Source organism: Balaenoptera acutorostrata, chromosome 5, assembly GCF_949987535.1.
Source record: "Balaenoptera acutorostrata chromosome 5, mBalAcu1.1, whole genome shotgun sequence".
Lineage (NCBI taxonomy): Eukaryota > Metazoa > Chordata > Mammalia > Artiodactyla > Balaenopteridae > Balaenoptera > Balaenoptera acutorostrata.
In genome coordinates, this window is record NC_080068.1 from 49,436,967 (window position 1) to 49,449,001 (window position 12,035).

The 12,035-nt window shown below is 44.6% G+C and overlaps 1 protein-coding gene across 5 annotated transcripts in view; it reads right to left on the reverse strand.

The window, feature by feature from the left end:
• Positions 1-12,035, reverse strand: part of SEPTIN11 (septin 11) — a 92,963-nt gene that overhangs the window by 5,982 nt on the left and 74,946 nt on the right. For all 5 annotated transcript variants that reach the window (XM_007165577.2, XM_007165572.2, XM_007165576.2 and 2 more), the window contains exons 8-9: positions 5,792-5,924; positions 2,857-3,044 (exon numbers count right to left, since the gene is read on the reverse strand). In XM_007165577.2, the coding sequence (XP_007165639.1) occupies positions 2,857-3,044; positions 5,792-5,924 (321 nt within the window). The remainder of the gene's footprint in view (positions 1-2,856; positions 3,045-5,791; positions 5,925-12,035) is intronic.

The window sequence follows — 12,035 nt, forward strand, 5'->3', positions numbered from 1 at the left end:
GTTATCAGATGCCAGGTACAGTTTTAAAATGATAGATTTTTAAAACTTTCTTTTTGGAATGGATGCATCTTAACTAGCAAACTGCTGGCTGGCAACTGTGCAAAGTTTTCAGAAAAGATGAACACTGAACAACTACTGAACAACTTACCCTCGGGCACCCCCACCACTGAGGTGTAGCCGCAAACAAGGAAAGTGACTTGGTGGCCAGAGATGTCAGGAGGCGGGGGTCCAGCTAATGGCAGTGCCAGGGTTAGTTCTACCTTGTCTGTAATCTTAGGAAATGTTACATGCTCTCATGCCACTAACAGGTCAAGGAGAAGTACAAAGCCTTACCTACGTTAAAGAGGGAGCGTGTCATTAGAATAGAAAAAACGGAATTTAAAACTATTAGAAAAACGAAGTGAAGCTCTAAGGTGGAAGCGTGGCAGGTGAATAAATACGCATCTCTTTTAAAATTCTCCCCCTGGAGCAGCTCCTAAGCGGCAAGCGTGGTGACTCCAGTCTCTCCTCCAGCTACACGAGGAGGAAAGAGCCTCCCATTTATTTTCCAAGTACTGTTCTGGTTACCCTGATTACTGTCTGTCTGTGGTCCTCTCTCACCAAAACTCTCCACTGGCAGCAAGGGAAGTGATTTTTTTTTTTTTTTTTTTTTTTTTTAACTTTGACCCTTCAGGCCTCCAACTGGCAACTGCTTTCACTGTTCAAATGGGAAAGTGTGGAAGAGCTTAAGAACCTAGAAGTTACCGAAAAGTACGCGCCCTTGTCAGGCACAAAATCTGGTGACCATTGCTCACCAAATTAAGTCTAATTCCATTAATAATAAATGAGAATGTATAAATAAGGCTAAAATAGAATTCGCACACACTTCACATAAACTTGAAAAGCATTATACACTGCTAAGGCCCAAGGCTGGGAAGAAAATAACCTAAAACGTTCTACAGGACAAGAAAAACCTCCTTGCACGGAGAAGTCTGCGATTAGATACTTTTTAAAATGGAGGCACAAGACTGGTCAGTTCTCGGAATTTTTATTGCTTAAAGGCACATCCAGTACACGTGAAATATCCTTGGAACATTGCTGGTCTTCTATAAACATCTTAAGTTCTAAAACATGGACCTTTACGCACTTTAGTGCTTCAGGGTAAGAAAAACTCGACTTTGGGTTTCCTAAACCGTGAGTCAGCAGCTTTTTCCTGTTTTCATTCATGCCTATAGATGTGTACACACACACACACACACACACACACACACACACACACACACACACACACACACCCCACCTATTTTTTTTTATCCTGGGTTAGTTTGGATCAACAAGGGAATGATGCCAAATGGCTTTCGTTTTGTCTTCCCTGGAAGAGTCACTCATCTCTGAATCTGCATGGGGAACGTCACCATTAGTGACCGATGCTCTCCAAACATGTGTAGCTTACAAAGTGCTTTCTTGAACTGGATCATAATCTAGGCAGTTGTTACTCTCAGAATTAATCCAGCATAACTAAATTTTCGGCCCCTGGAGTCCTTTGACCACGTGGGTCTGTACCAACCCCATTCAAATCACAGCTCACCTACACCAACTACTTTCTATTGCTTAGAAAATCTGCTTGCTCCCCTGCTCTCTTCATACATTTCCTGCTGGCTCAGAGCTTGGAAAGTCAAGGTCTGCAAAGTAGAGTTTCAAACTTTCTCTGTGCATTTTGGTTTCTGCCACAGGAAACGTAACAAGATTCCTCGGGGACAAGTCTGCACGTTCACTCAGATTAAGTGAACACCACTGTCGAGCTCACTCCCCCGGGATAGGACTCGATTACTGTGCAGGCTCAATCCTGTCTGCCATATATGTCTAAGAATGTAATTCTTTGCCTACTCCAGTACCAACATTTTTATTGTTTACTTAGTTGTCAGCCTTTGCCCTAGAACCTTAGCATCTAAGGATGAAGAGCAAGAATCCTGAAACACACCCTCAGAGGACCACACCTTAAACAGACAAAGCAGGGTGGCATCCATGGGCTCACCACCCAGCTACCACTAAGGTTTTCTTCAAAGGCATCTTGTTGACCACTGTGCTTACTGTCAAACCAATAGTAATTGTCATAAAGTGCCACCCCCTAGTCTTTCAGGTGATTTGCTGTAAAGCTTCAAATCACAGCAGAATTTCAAGGAAGGCCCAAATCTCCTACTGGATTCAGGCCACTGCTATTGGAGTATCATAGGAAGTGACAACTCAAAAGCAGGATCTGACCCTTTGGCACCTTAAATCAAGGCCATATTTAAAAAAAATTTTGTGCGGGTACAGGTGTGTCTTGAGAATTGGTGGAGGTGTCTTAACGGGCATTTTGATCCCATTTTCACAATAAAACGATTCATCATCTTGTGGAATTTAGAGGGAAAACTAGTGGCCACTAGTAGTTCTTCCAAATCTTTCATTTTTGAGAACAAGACTTTCAATGACTGGCTTCTTAAGCCTTACAACAGAGAATAGAAAAATAATTCTAACAATCATAGTTTTAGGATGCTCTTTATCAAGAGCCGTGAGGATTGTCTCCAGAGAGTAGTGAAGAGAAATGCACTGTCTTCTCAAGAGTCCTAGTGTTGCTGCAGAAGATGCTACTGGAGACGACAGGTTACTCCAGTCCTGATGGCTGGATCGTGTGGTCAAGTTTTATAACTTAGTGTCTGTGTACCCTTTAGAAATACTTTAAAAACCTTTGTCGTCTCCCCTGCACTGTAGAGAAAATTCTTGCTTTTATCTTTCTGGTAATAGACCAGTTTCCAGTCTGTAAATGGGAAAAGTAGAGACATGCAAGAGGAATAAATTGTTAGAGGGCCCCGCTGCATGGGGGTGACACCCGCTTACTTTTTCTTATCCTTGTCTTTCTTGGTTTGCTGGGCCCCAGACTGCTGGGCCTGGGACTGTAGCAACTGAGCTGCCGCCTTCTTCTTCTGGAAATTGTTCACCTCCTCCTCCAGTTCCTTCTTCTTGTCTTCCACTTTCTTCTTCTCTTCTTGGTGTGTCCGCTTTAGGAGGTCGAACTTCTCGTGGAGCTGGAGAGAAGAGGAGGAAGACAAGCTTGGTGGAGGGAATGGGATGCTTACTGGCGTAAGGCTACCTGGATCTGTTCAGAAGCAGAACGTACGTGTGCCGCTGCCCGTGCTTTAGTTACACGAGTGAGGTACCGTCTGGGGCTGAGCCAGGCCGAGGTGGTGAAAAGCATCCCTTGGGGCCCTACACACTGTTGAAACTTGGATCGCTTAGCACTAAGGGGAATCTCTGTGCACTTTTTCTGATAATAAAATACGTGTTCATTGTAAAAAGCATAAAGAAGAAAATAAAAATTATCCATGGTCCTAATAAGAAACTCACCCTAGTGGTAAGAAAAGTTCTTTACTTCTGGTCCTTTTTTGAAAAGTATAATCTATATTTACTTAGAGACTTACACAGTGACTACAGATATATGTATCCATACTATTCAAATAAGAAGAGTATGCGGAGAAATTTCTGGCCCTTGACAAACTGAATTTAGAAAATTATCACAATGCAGAAACAAAAAATGGAAGGGGGCTTCCCTGGTGGCACAGTGGTTAAGAATCCGCCTGCCGGGCTTCCCTGGTGGCGCAGTGGTTGAGAATCTGCCTGCCAATGCAGGGGACACGGGTTCGAGCCCTGGTCTGGGAAGATCCCACATGCCGCGGAGCAACTAGGCCCGTGAGCCACAACTACTGAGCCTGCGCGTCTGGAGCCTGTGCTCCGCAACAAGAGAGGCCGCGATAGTGAGAGGTCCGCGCACCGCAATGAAGAGTGGCCCTCACTTGCCACAACTAGAGAAAGCCCTCGCACAGAAACAAAGACCCAACACAGCCATAAATAAATAAATAAATAAATAAACCCAAAGGTAAAAAAAAAAAAACAAAAACCTGTCATCTTTAAAAAAAAAAAAAAAAGAATCCGCCTGCCAATGCAGGGGACACAGGTTCGAGCCCTGGTCCGGGAAGATCCCACATGCGGCGGAGGAACTAAGCCCGTGCACCACAATTACTGAGCCTGCACTCTAGAGCCCGTGCTCTGCAACAAGAGAAGCCAACGCAATGAGAAGCCTGTGCACTGCAACGAAGAGTAGCCCCCGCTCGCCGCAACTAGAGAAAGCCCGCGCGCAGCAACAAAGACCCAACCCAGACATAAATAAATAAATAAATAAATAAATTTACATTTAAAAAAAAACTGGGAGGGAGGGGGAAATCCTTACTATTTAGATAATTCTAGAATTTTTACCTAGCATTCAACTTGATACTTAAAGCCAACAGCAAATAAGGCTCAACTTTCCTTTCTCTGCAGCAAAACTAGGGTGAGTTCTTACCTATTTAAATAACCTCTAAGTTTCTTATTATCTAGCATCAAAGGCAAACCTATTTCTTGCTCTCTCTCGTTGGGGTGACTGTTACAGCAGAAATCCATGGGGCCTGATTCCAATTGATGTTTGCTCAGATAAACTCTTAAAAATTTTAATGTGCCTCAGTTTATCTTTTTTTTTTTTTTTTAATTTTTGGCCACGCTGCACAGCATGTGGGATCTTAGTTCCATGATCAGGGATCGAACCCATGCCCCCTGCAGTGGAAGCGCGGATTCTTAACCACTGGACCGCCAGGGAAGTCCCTCAGTTTATCTTTTAACAGGGTAAAATGAGTAATATTCATTGAGCTATATCAGCTAAAGAATTAATTGGGTCATTTTAAAATCTGAAGAGAATTGACTTTTTAATTCTGAACTCTGCTAAAACTGTAACTTACTATAATGAAAATATTACTTAAAATGAGATCAAATTATTACTCATTATAATGTGAAATAATCTGTACATCTGAAAATATTCATTGTTATTTCATTTTATAATATTCTATGCACACGTTTAGCCGTGTATTTAGGGTATTACATATAAGAAACAAATATAAGTAAAAAGGATGCATTTAATCAAGTGACCTTAAAAGTTTCCACACTTCATTAATCTAATGGCAACTAAATTAAGTTCTTGGTTTAATTTAAATAATGGGTGCATTATAATGAAATATACATTCATCTGTGCAGTTTTAGGCAGATTTTGTGTGCTTAAAATATTTTAAAGTGATAATTTGTGTGTCTGTGTGCTTAATTATTAGAAACAACTTTGTTCCATATCAAAAGTGATACACCAAAAACCATACTTTGTGTTTCAAGAAACTTCTCAAAATAAAACTCAAATAATCAATAAACACTTCTTTAGAAATAAAAAAGGAGTCCATGGGAACCTCTAGGATGCAGCTACCCTGGGCTGGGCGTGGGGAACTAGAGTCAGCGGGACATTGGAGCCAGGGGTGTGCGTCCCAGAGGGAAGCCAGAGCACAGACACGGCGGACAGAGCCCGTCCCCCATCAGACAGGGGCGAAGGGCCCTCCACTGTTGAGCTCACTGAGTTGACTGGTAGACTGAGACAATAATGGTCCCAGAATTGCAAATCTTACGTTTCATCACTTGTAAATTGATGAAATATGGAGTTACAAGGAATGTGGGATCAGGTCTGGAAACCTAAGTTCTAGCTTTAGTCTTGGCTTTGCTACTAACTAGGTATGTGACTGCATAAATAACTTAAGCTTTACGACACTCAGTGTTACCATCTGTGAAATGGGGATAAGACTGGCTACCCTACTCTTCGTACCAGGTTAGTAGGCCCCTCGTGTGATAGAATATATGTAGCAAGTGCTTAGAGCAGCATGAAGGCCTGTCTCGTCTGTGTCTCCCCTGGACGCAAGGACAGATGGCTTACCTCCTTCTCTGCCTCTTTAAGTTCAGCTTCTTTCTCCTTCACTCTCATGACAAACATCTGTCTCATTTCTTCTTCTTTCTTCTGAAGTTCTCCCAGAAATTCATTCCTTTTTGCTTCGTATGTCTCCTGAAGACTATTCAAAAGCCACAAACCAAGGACAGTGTCATGAAGTTGCATGATAAGAAATTTCAGTCCAGACAGTTCCTACCCAGTCACTTCCTCAAAATAAATAAGGCTGCCAACTCACCAGGTTCAAGGACACACAAAATGACACCATCTTCTTTTTAGTTATGTGGCGATCAGAAAGACAAGCACGTCAGGAACCAGAGATGAGGCAATAAGTACAGTGTAGCACTAATGGGATGTCTCCTACTGTATGAATTTACAAGCTGTATGCTACATACATTCACACAGGGGAAGCCTGGGCTGGCCAGTATCTCCCAGTTCAGTACCACGTAGATACTGAAGACGTGATTTAGAATTCTAGAAGATGGAGGGGGTGTAGGGAGAGAAAGGCAGCGGCACTGGAGCCAGACAGATCCACCAGGGTTGGTTTGGGGTTCACAGCAATTTACTGAATGATCTTGGGAAGGGCACGGCCTCTCAGCCTCAATGTTCTCTGAATACAATGCCTTCCGGGGCCCATGATTTCGGGAGGTAAATGTGGGCAGAGTGAGTAAAGCATTTGAGATAACATCGGTGCTTAATAAGTGTTACCCCCTCACTCATCTTCCTCCAGCCCCCAATTTAGAAAACAGACTCAGTGAACCATCTAAAGAGACAATAGTGTATCTAAAGATATTACAGAAAATTGCTGCTCTTCAAGTGGTATTACCAATTGTAAATAGAGCAGGGAGGAGTTTGATTTTTATTTTAAAACTTATCCTCCCCCTGACTGTCTACAGAACTTGGGGCCCAATATTTTAAAGCAAAGGCCATCACTCAGTTTTACCTCCAAGTCAGAACAGATACATTTACAAAAAAATCACCTTTGGTAACACAACTTAGGAAAAAAACAGACACCCACACCCACACTCATAAAAACAGAGATACATTTGCCGGTAATTGCTATCTCTATCTCTCCCTTGCAGTTTCCCTAGAACAAGGGTTGTGACAGTTACACAAGTCTGCAGCAGGATTATCCACTTTTACCCAGGGACCAAATGCACCCAAAGTGCTGATTCCAAAATGAAAAGCACCTGTGGATGACCCCAGACTCCATGCAGAGCCACCCCAGCATTCACACTTGTCCATGTAGAAGGAGAAAAAGAACATTCAGGTGGTGGAGGGGCGTGTGCATGTGGGTATACGTTTATAAAGAGCAACATACTTACAAAATGCACTAATTAGGATTGTTTATACGTCTATAATCAATGCTCTTATTGGTTGCTGAACAATCAGTTCTCCTGCCCTCAAGAGTGTCAACACTGCCTGGGTAATGGACAATCACGAGTTGGGAGTTTCTGGAGGTATATTTGGCTTTCACATTATCTTAGGAGACAAAAGCAAGTTTGGCCGACATTAGTGTTGGCTAATATTAATAGCAATATTTGGACTTGAACTTTAAGCTATATAGCCACAGAGATAGAGAAATGCATGGATAACGAAACTATAAAATAATTCATGAGTTTGATTTTGCTTGTTAGCTTCTAATAAACTCTTTATCACTATCATTTGTGTCAGAATGGCCAAAGGCAGAGGATGACTTGTCCCTGCTATGAAATTTGGGGGGAACCCAGTTTTTGTTGATTTTAAGATAATGAATCCATCTTCCTCTTCTTTCTTAACAAGCAATGGAACACCCAGTATAGAAACACTACCAAGAAACATGACCCAAAGTGTGTTCCAGAGATCGCTAGTTTCAAGAAATCTTCAAAAGTGGGGTTCCCAAGTCAAAAGAACAAAAGGAAAATGCAATGTGTGACCTCCCTTTAGGACAGCCGCAGAACACGGTGACTCCCAAGCCCTGCAGCACGTCAGGGTCGCCCGGGCATGTTTTACTGGACTTTTCTGAGCACAGTTTCCTAACGCCACACTTGGAGATGCTGACTCAGGATGTCAGGAGAAGGCAAAAGTAAATCTGTATTTTTAAAATGCTTCCAGGTGACTTGATGTAACTAGTCTGCCAACCACTGCTTGTCTTAAGTGCTCTGAAAAGTCCTTCAATTAAAAAAAAAAAACAAAACCTGTTTAAGTCGATTCACTTAGAGCCTAATTTGTTTAATTGTGGAAACTTTTGTTAAGTGACCCACAGAGAGAAGGTCCTTTGGGTAATGCTACTGGAATTCTGAGACCTCGCAGCATGACTCGACCTGATCCAGTCCCAACCACAACCTAGCTTAGGCTCCAGTTTCTGGAGATCCATTTTCAAACTATGGGTCATGACCCAATCAAGGGTTTTAACCAGTATGTTAAAAAGTTTAGAGAACAGGATAGAAGAAACCAGAATGCAGTGCAAACTCTAAGAGCAGGTATCACTTCATGATATGTGTATACTGGATCACGATGTAGAACACATTGGATAGTGAAGGTTGCAGCCCAAAGCTGGAAAGCGCATGTTCTAGAGAAAGGATAAGGAGCGATATTGCCACCAGCCAGATGGCCTCAACACATGCTGCTTATTAGATGGCTGCATCCGGGGACAGGAACCAGCTTTGCAACTCTGACACTGGAAATCATAAGCAACGTATGAGAAAGAAATCATAAACCCCCCACTCCAAGGAGTCACCTGCAGTAGGTTTCTTAGCAATGCAGTCACAGATCCTACTCCCTGGGCACCTGTGGAAATCCACATGTGAATGAGAGACACCAGAGACCCTCCCCTATGCTTCCAGCCAGTGAAAACCAGTCCAGAAGGAACTGGATCTATAGTATCCTCTCAGATACCTAAAGTGATGATACCGTTTGCAATTTCTAGCTCTTCCAACTTAATTTTTAATTGTAGTGATTAACACCCTTTTCCAAGTGAGAAGTGAACAATTTTTTCACGAGGGTTTGGGCTGGTTTGAAACTGAGGCTTTTATCTTCTCATTTTCTTTTAACATCTTTTGGGAGAGGCAGGCTTTGCTCATGGAGGTCAAGGGAAGGGAGAACGGGCACTGGCACTCCAGTTCATCCTGCACTCCCGTAATTCACGTAGCACCGTTCTCTCCCTGTTACGGCTCCTGGACCGCCCAGCGGGGGGCAGGCCAGAGCGCCGCACGCCGCCGGGGTTTACGGAGGAACTTACACACGCGAGTGTATTATCCTTACAACAACGCAGTGAGGTAGCTATTATTATCACCTCCCATTTTACACATGGAGAAACTCAGACACAGAGGGGCTTAGTAACCTGTGCAGGTCACACAGTGAAGAAGTGACAGAGCCAGGATTTTCAGCCGGGCCACCTAGCTCAGGTGGGAGAAGTGAGGTCTCCATGCTCCTAAAAATGAATGGTCTCATGGGCCTGAAAACTCTGTGATTTCTTGAGACAGGGGCAGTAAAGGAGCACTTTTTGTGACCTGACAGGTAGCGTCAAGGAGAAGGTGGTGTTTTGAGGTGAGGATGGAGTGTTAGGAAGAGGGCGGTGGCATCTCAGGAGACAAGCAGCAGGGACAAGACCCATCCCCGCTCCTGTGTGACGTCCCCGCCCCCATCTTCCCCCAGTGCCAGCCAGAAAGGGGCCAGGGTCTGGGGGACCTGGGTCCAGGGAAGGCATGGGTGCTCTGGCTGGGGTGAGGCATGAGCTCTGAGGCTGCAGGGCAGCAGGTGGGAAAGATGCGCACAAGAAAAAGCAGGTTGACGCCTGGACATATACACGTGTAGTGACAGAGAGAAAGGTTCTACCGCAAGACAAGAGAGACACAACTCTGAACGCAGGCAGGTTGAAGGAAAGCACCGGGGACAGATTCAGCTTTTGTGCCCAGGACGTACTCCCAAGGCTTAAATGCGGCCTGTTCCTGTGCTCGCCCAGCTTCTGGTTTGGTTTCACACGGTGTCATATATTCAGGGGAGCTCCCACTTACGGGCCTCGGCTTTAGAGGCCACTCTCTGCTTTATAAACACATGGTATAAACACAAGTGGCACCCAGAGGGCAAGTGGTGGACACAGGGTGCCCAGAGGGGAGGACGGACTTCACTGTACACCCGTGAAGGGATCCTCTACTTTGAGAACATAAAAGCCTTGAGTCCTTCACTGATATTCCTCCAAGCTCACCCTAAATTCACATGGAAAAGAAAGTCTTCTGTGAGCATCCAGGCGTGATGACTTTGAAGGTGTAATTCTGGGAAATCCCTTAAATTAACTGTGGCTTTTGCTTTTCCTTAACTGTGTCATCATTCAAGCAGGTCCCCTCCTGCACCCTCAGTGTCAGGCTCGCAGGAAGTGCTGGGGAGGCTGGAAACTCCTCCAAGGGAGAGGCTGGGCCCTTTGTAAAGCAGTGGTTTCCAAGGAGAGGAAAACCAAGTTTATTTCACCTTGCTATCTGCCAAGACATGTGATTCAAAGCCAACTTTTATGTTCCAAATGATCCTGCCTGCACCAAGAGGGCCACCGGAGGTTGAGTGAGTGGGTTTCTAAGAGGAGAAACTACTTCCAGGGTTCCCAGGAACTGAGATGATAGAAGGTGTTTATTTTTAGAAGGTCTACTTTTCTGTTTCTTATTTTCTTATACAGGGAAAAGAGTAAAGGCCTTGGTTTTATATATATACATATATATATATAATATATTTATATATAAAATATTTACATATACAAAATATATTTTATATAAAATATATTTCCCTCCTTTCCATCCTCAAAAAGGAACCCTCAGGCCAGTAGAAAAGGAACCAAATGGGGAGGGGGATACGCGTGAATAAAGCACGTTCTCTACAAGTTAGGCCTCAGAGACATCTACCACGGGTCCTGAAGCCCGTGGGGACGGGGAGGCCAGAGCAGTGAGCTGGATCCAGTTCTGCCAGGCCTTGCAGAACCTGCTGGACCCACCCAGCAACCCTCCTCCTGGCGGGCAGCTACCCTGGCCTGGCAGGAGAAACTATAACTCAAACGCAGAGACAGAGGCAGCAGCAGGAAATCCTCACCAGCCCTGGTTCCTGGGAACCCAAGCAGCCCCAGTTGGTCGAGATGGTGGAAGGTTAGTGAAGGGGCCTGCATCACAGACTCCAAAATTCCAGAGCTGAACAAAACACAGCTGTGCTGAATGGTTCTTAACATTTGGGGAGGTAAATTACCTCTAACAGACTTAAGAAACAGTCACATGCATTCCAACTTCTGCAGGCAGCTCAGGGCTCCAAGAGATGATCTAGTCCAGGGGCTGGCAAATTGCAGCCCGAGGGCAAAATCTGGCCCTGCCTGTTTTTGTAAATACGTTTTTATTGGAACACAGCCACTCCTGTTCTTTTACGTTAGGGTCTCTGGCTGCTTTCACACTACAAGGGTGGAGCTGAAAAACTGGGACAGAGACCACATGGTCCACAGAGCCAGAGCACTTCCTCTGTGGCACATTCTGGAAAAAGCCCTCCTACTAGATCTGACTGCCCCCGATCTAGCCCAGTTCCTCGTTTTACAGATGAAGAACCTGAGGCCCCGACGGGTTAAGGAGCTGGGTAGTAGCAGGGTCAAGACTTGAACCCACACTGCTGCCCCTTCACCCTTCAACGCCGCCTGGGTTTGAATGAGGGCGGAGGGCACACGGGTTCCATTTTTACTGTGGTCCCTTTTGTTTCATCTCTATGCATGGGTGAAAAAAAAAAAAAAACCTCTATGAAAAAATAAAGATAGTCTCTGCCACACAAAAACCATTTTCCTCAGGCTTAATAACCAGAGAGTAGGCTTGATTGTGTAGGGGCTATTTTTTGGTCAATGCATTTCAAGGTTCAATCCCCTACACTTGTGTACACAAAAGGGCATCCTCTACCCTGCCTCAGAAAGCACATTTCATGTGAATGAAGAGGGCCAATTTTACAAGCCCCTAGAGCAGGACTAAATGATGCAGACTTAGCTAGAAGCTAACTTTTTGGTTAGAAGCCCTCTGTCTGGGGTCTCCATTTGTTCTCACCAAATACATTCCACAGGAGCACTGTACTGGGAGACCAGTCCAGACTTCACCAAACTAAAGAGATTCCAAGAAAATAACCTCCCTGCCACCGCAATGGCAGCTCAGATCCAGCGGAGGGAGTCCACTGGCACTGCACACAGGCTGCCTGAGGCACCGCGGCCAGCCAGCTCCTAGACATTTGAGTGGGAGTCGAGGCCAGCCACAAG